The sequence below is a fragment of the Cajanus cajan genome, chromosome 6 (assembly GCF_000230855.2).
Source record: "Cajanus cajan strain Asha chromosome 6, NIPB_CcT2T_4, whole genome shotgun sequence".
Classification (NCBI taxonomy): Eukaryota; Viridiplantae; Streptophyta; class Magnoliopsida; order Fabales; family Fabaceae; genus Cajanus; species Cajanus cajan.
In genome coordinates, this window is record NC_138522.1 from 20885751 (window position 1) to 20892739 (window position 6989).

The following is a 6989-nucleotide window of genomic DNA, read 5'->3' on the forward strand; positions in this document are numbered from 1 at the left end:
AGCAGTTAAGGGTGCTGAATGGTATGAATTGCACGTTCAAGTGCATAGGCGATTGAAATTGTCGAACATGTATGAACTACACATTTTGGTGCATAGGTGATCGATGATGTTGGGTAGGTATGAATTGTACGTTCAAGTGCATAGGTGATCAAAGGTGCTAAACGAGTATGAACTACATACATTCAAGTGCATAGTGAAGTGATTGCTAAACTACAAGAAGGGGGTTGAATTGTTTTGTTCTTTAAAAATTAGTTCTTTATGAAATTTTATTCTTTATAAGGTAGGCCTTTTGAGTATTGAAACTTAAAGTATTATTCTGAAAGTAGTTTCTGAGCTTATTGGTTTTCAAAATAGATTATGTAGCAATAGAATACAAGATGTAGTAAGGTAAATAAAGTAGGTAAAGAGATAAAGCAAAAGAGATTGCACACAAGTTGTATACTGGCTCACCCCAATTGGACTACATCTAGTCCCCACACAAACTTGTGGTATTTTCATTATCACAACCAATTGCTAATCAAGAACAACTCAGCCACCTACTAATGCATAAACACTACTACACAACCTTTTGTTGTTAGTAGTCAACACTCAATCACCTGCTAAAATTTCCTCACTCAACCAGTTGTTGAGAAAAAAATCCCACAATCACCTGCTATGGGATTACACAACACTTATTGTGGTTCCTTTCTTCCTTCCTATACCTCTACACACTCAAATTTAGGTAGGAAAGGTGTTTACAACAATGAGTTTTGTACCTTGCACATTGTTGAGATTACAACAAGTTCTCTTATAATGGAGCTTCCACTAAGAAAGATAGACACTTGTTTTTCTATTACAAGATTGATATTAAATGATGAAGTGGAGATCTTCAAACCTTTTGAATAGAGTCTTCCGTTCAAGTCTTCTAAGAAGTTATGTTTTAACTAAAGCCTTTTAATAGATAACTCAAAGTGATAGTCTTCTAAGCCAAATCCTCAAGACATTCCTCTTAAGAAGCAATGTTAAATTTGAACCACTTTGAACAGAAACACAAGATGCTCATCATTTTGCTTGGGACAGACAAGACTTTAGTGTTAATGGGCAGTCCAACTAGATTGATTCATATGTAAAGATGTCTTATGAACCTTTTGAACTGCTTAAGTCAATCTTCTGATCAATTATAAATACTTCTGAAACACTTGAACAAAATTATTAGCACATCACATATAACTCTTCTACACTAAAATTTGAAACTAAGAGTTCGTCATTATATTAAAACTTATATTTTAGGCTAAATTCAACGCATAGGTGGTCGATGGTGTCAAATGGGTATAAACCATATAAGTGCAAGTATATAGGTGACTGAGGGTGTCAAACGAGTATGAACCATATACGTGCAAGTGTGTAAGTGGCCAAAGGTGTCGAATAATGAGTCACCTCTCTTTTCTTTACCGATCATTTGGTATCTTCTATTGTCGAGGGGGTTTAGGCATACCTAACAGTATTTAATTTTTTAATAGTATAGATATACACGAAATAAATTGTGCTAATTAAATAATTACGGTTTTGAATTTTAAAAGCTAAGTAATGATATTCATTGCATGGATATTTTTATAAAATATTAAAAATAAGATAATACATTTACTCTTCATTTTTATAAATATACTATATATTATTTCACAAGTTTAATTTTATGTACTGACAATATAAAAATATTTTACATTGTCAAGAATATGTGTGAATTTTAATTACTTTTGTAAAATTTAATAAACTTATCATATATAGTTATTTTTATTGGAAGATAACATTAAAAACTATTTATATTACACATTTTGTTTATTACATGACTTCATTTTGTGGTTATTTAAAATAACAACAAATAGTCCTAAAAAGAAAAAAAGAGCAAATAATTGTATAAAATGTCAACGAATGTTGTGCAAGACTTTGTTAATTAAACTAATGGTGAATGAGTGAATCATGACTAGTCAATGGCTTTTATACCGTATGGGACCGAGGCCGACTTGACCGACCAGACCGAAGACCCGAACCCAACAGAGACCGAAATCGATACCCGAACACACCGAACACTCGCCAAACAGAAGGGGTCGGTTTGCTCGGCCGATCCCCGGGACTCCACCAGTATGATTACGAAAGGATTAATTTAAGGAATAAGCCGGATTAGCCCCCTAATTTTCTGGGGCCCAGCTCCTAATCACAGCCCAATAAGAAACACTATAAATAGACCACCTTCGAGGTATGTAACTAATTTTCAACTACCGCATTTATTACGCCGAGCACTTACTTGAGCATTGGAGTGTCTTTGCAGGCACACCCCCCCTTACATCGGACTACCCGGATAGGAACGAGAAGACCGAGACCCAGGATCAGACCCGACATAACAAGATTTCTGAGATTTCCGAGGCGTCGATCCTGTCCAGGACGACCCCATGGTGATTTCTGTGGAGATGCATAATTGCATCGTGAAGAAGACTTTGGTCGATCAGGGGAGTTCCGCCGACATCTTGTACTGGAACACGTTCAAGCAACTCGGGATCCCAGAGGAAAGCCTAGAACCATATCACGAGCCGCTAGTAGGATTCTCCGGCGAAAGGGTAATGACCAGAGGATGCATCGACTTGTACACTCATTTTGGATTCGACCAGAAATCCTCACGAGAGATCAAAATCCGATACATCGTGGTGCATGCAAACACATCGTACAACATCCTTCTGGGCCGACCCTCCATTAATGCTCTTGGGGCGATTGTCTCGACCCCCCACCTGTGCATGAAGTTTCCGGCGAGAGACGAACAGGTGATAACCGTGCATGCCGACCAAAAAACGGCAAGAGAATGCTATCTCTCCAGCCTTAAGGTACAACCACTGGCCGATTCCCCGAAAACGAAGGGTGTGAACGTAGTAAGGCAACAGACGATGGAGGACATCGACCTTGATCCTCGGTTGGGTGAAGAAGAACGAATCGAGCCAGCTGAGGACCTCATGACTTTCCAATTGGGCAGAACACCCGAGCAAATAACAAACATGGGATCCTAGTTGACCGAGACCGACTCAAGCCGAGTCAAGCGTGTAGTCAGGGACAACCGAGACCTCTTCGCGTGGACGACATTAGACATGCCAGGAATAGATCCCAAGTTCCTATGCCACCGACTAGCCGTATGCCGAGACGCACGACCAGTCGCGCAAAAGAAAAGAAAGATGGGAGATGAGAAGCGAAGTGTCGCGAATGCCGAGGGAAAAAAATTGTTACAGGATAATTTCATAAGGGAAGTCACCTACACGACTTGGCTAGCAAACGTAGTTCTGGTCAAAAAGTCGAACGGAAAGTGGAGAATGTGTACCGACTACATCGACCTCAATAAAGCCTGCCCCAAGGACACCTATCCACTCCCTTGCATCGACCGACTTGTCGACGGAGCGTCTGGGCATTCTGTATTCAGCTTTCTTGACGCCTATTCCGGCTACAACCAGATAAGGATGCACCCGTCTGACGAGGAGAAAACGGCGTTCATCACCGAGAACGCCAACTTTTGTTACCGAGTCATGCCATTTGGACTGAAGAACGCCGGGGCGACCTATCAGAGGTTAATGGATAAAGTGTTCCAGGAGCAAATCGGTCGAAACATCGAGATTTATGTGGACGATATGGTGGTCAAGTCCAATTCTATCGCCGAGCACATATCAAACCTAGCCAAAATCTTCGGCGCACTTCGCAAGCACAACATGAGGCTCAACCCCGAGAAGTGCACCTTCGGGGTAAAGGGAGGCAAATTCCTAGGTTTCATGCTATCAGTAAGAGGCATAGAAGCAAACCGAGACAAATGCCAGGCCGTGATAGACATGCGAAGCCCGAGCAATCTCAAGGAATTGCAACGTCTTTCAGGAAGATTAGTCGCCTTATCCCGATTCGTCCCGCGCCTAGGTGACAAGATTAGCCCAATGAAGAAACTCTTGCGGAAGGCCTCGGCCTTCTCGTGGAATGAATCATGCGAAGAGGCCTTCGAGGCGCTGAAAGCAACCTTGGCGACGCTGCTGATCCTAATAAGACCTGATCCCTCGAGCCCACTCTTACTGTACTTGGTCGTATCTTCCGAGGCGATCAGCTCGGTCCTGGTGCAAGAAAAGGAAGGCACCCAAGCTCCCATATATTTTGTCAGCTGACTCCTACAAGATTCTGAGACCCGGTACCAATTGATAGAAAAGGTTGCGCTCGGATTAGTGCACACATCACGACGCTTGCGGCACTACTTCCAAAGCCACCGGGTAGTTGTACACACTGACTGGCCGATCTCGAAGGTCCTGGGCAAGCCCGAGCTCGCCGGGAGAATGATGGCCTGGTTGGTGGAGCTCTCGCAATTCGACATAACCTTCAAACCGAGAGGACCGATCAAAGCTCAGTGCCTGGTCGATTTTGTGAACGAGCTCCACCCCTACGGTCATTTCGAGGAGCAATGGTGGACCCTCCATGTGGATGGTTCGTCAAATTGCCGAGGAAGCGGAGCAAGTGTAATTCTGGAGGGACCCAAAGGGATAGTTTTGGAACAATCCCTCCGCTTTCGGTTCAAGGCTTCCAACAACCAAGCCGAGTATGAAGCCTTACTGGCCGGACTGAGACTAGCCGAAGACATGGGAGCCTCGAGAGTCAAATGTTTGACCGACTCCAAAGTTATGGCCGAGCAGGTCGGCGACAATTTCCAAGTGAAAAACCACAACATGATGAAGTACTATCATGCCTATCAAAAGTTGAAGACGAACTTTCAGGAGGTGTCGGTCGAGCACATCCCACGCGAAGACAACACTCGAGCCGGTCAGTTGGCTAGGTTGGTCGCGACTAAAAAGTCAGGCCATTTGAGAACGATCATTCAGCAAGAGATCGACCACCCTAGTGTCGATGCAGAAGTGGTTGCAAATGTCAATGCCGACCGTGACGATCAGGACGACTCCCAAGATTGGCGAGCCGAAATCAGAGCGTTTCTCATAAATGGAACCACGCCGACCGATCCGACCGAGGCCAAACGGCTAAGAACCCAAGCCAACAGATACGTTGTCATTGCCGGCCAGTTGTACAAACGCGGTTTTTCTACCCCGTTACTCAAGTGCCTAAACTCCGTCGAGGCTGACTACGTGACGAGAGAAGTACACGAGGGTATATGCGGAATGCATTCGGGAGCGAGGACGACCGTCTCCAAACTCTTACGAGCCGGGTACTATTGGCCTACCATGATCACCGATTGCGCAACGTTCGTAAAGAGATGCCAACCAGGTCAGAGACATGGCAACTTGATTCATCAACCGGCCGAGCAGCTACATTGCATTCCTCCAGCATGGTCATTCGCCACTTGGGGGGCCGACATACTCGGACCCTTCCCAGTTGCCAAGGGACAATGCAAATTCCTCATCGTCGTCGTGGATCTATTCACCAAATGGATCGAAGCCGAGCCCCTGGCATGTATCTCGGCTCATCAAGTCCAGAAATTTCTATGGAGGAATATCATCACCCGATTCGGTGTCCCACACACCCTGATGACCGACAACGGCCTTCAATTTACCGACCAGAAATCAACGAGTTCCTAAACGGCCTGGGAATTCAGCACAAGGTCACATCGGTCGAACACCCGCAGACGAACGGTCAGGCCGAGTCGGCTAATAAAGTCATCTTAGCTGAGTTGAAGAAACTCCTTGGAGAAGCAAAGGGGTCATGGGCTGAGCAGTTACCCGAGGTACTATGGGCATACCGATGCACGCCCCAGTCGACTACACAAGAAACTCCTTTTCGCCTAGTCTACGGATCTGACGCCATGATCCCAGTGGAAATTGGGGAACCCTCGTTCCGTCGAGCACACTACGACGAGTCGAACAACGAAGTCGAGCTCCGTGTGAACCTGAACACCGCGGAAGACGTTCGAGACCGAGCACAAGTCGTGGCCGAGGCCACCAAGCAACGTTACAAAAGAAGATTTGACAGCAAGGTGAAGCCTAGAGAATTTCGCGAGGGCGATCTTGTTTGGAGAGCCACAGGCGAGGCAAGGAAAGATCTGAGACATGGAAAACTCGCCCCAAACTGGGACGGTCCCTTCCGAATCCGACACAACTTGAACAACGGAGCGTACAAGCTGGAGCACCTATCGGGAGAACCAATTCCGAGAACCTGGAACTCCTCTCATCTGAAAATGTATTACAGCTGATGTAACAGTACACTCTTTTCCTTGGCCGACTCTTTTTTCCCTAAGGAGGGTTTTGGGTCGGCAAGGTTTTTAACGAGGCACTTCAATAATAAAAGTTTAAAAATTTCATATCGTTTCCAGATTTATTGTATGTTTCAGGCCGAGAACCACGTCGCGCACCGACGCCGAGCAACTCTTGGCCGATCAAAAAAAACAGTGCAATCGAGCCCTACTGGTTTCCCTCCCGAGCACCCTCCTCGGCTAAGGATGTACCTAGGCCGAGCACTACGTCACACACCGACGTCGGGCAACTCTCTGCTGACCACTAAAATGGTGTAATCGAGCCCCATAGGTTTCCCTCCCGAGTATCCTCCTCGGCTAAGGATGTACCTAGGCCGAACACTACGGTACACGCCGACGCCGACTGCTAAAACGAAGCACTGTATGGACACAGGTTTCTCTCCCGAGTAACCTCCTCGGCTAAGGATGCACCTAGACCGAACACTCCCACACCCTGAGATCAAACGCTTTCGGTCCGACTACTCGCACGTTCTGCGTACCAAATTACTCGAAGGCCAAATGCGTTCGGTCCGAGCACTCGCATACTGCATATCAAATTAAATCTAACACGTTCTGACCGAGCACTTTCAGTCCGAGCACGCCCACAAACACACCCTGAGACCAAACGCATTCTGTCCGAGTACTCGCACGCTTCGCGTATCAAATCACTCTGAGACCAAACGCGTTCGGTTCGAACACTCGCGCACCGCATCATTGCTAACACGTCCAAACCGAACACCTACCAAACACTCTCGTACATACCATGATT

At 45.7% G+C, this 6989-nt stretch overlaps 1 protein-coding gene across 1 annotated transcript; it reads left to right on the forward strand.

Annotated features, from left to right (window-relative positions):
* The first annotated feature begins 4325 nt into the window (after window positions 1–4325).
* LOC109811704 (uncharacterized) lies at window positions 4326–6181 on the forward strand. Its single transcript, XM_020375510.2, has 2 exons — window positions 4326–5142; window positions 5247–6181. Exons 1-2 carry the CDS (start codon window positions 4326–4328, stop codon window positions 6179–6181), a joined length of 1752 nt encoding a protein of 583 aa, XP_020231099.2.
* The last annotated feature ends 808 nt before the right edge of the window (window positions 6182–6989 follow it).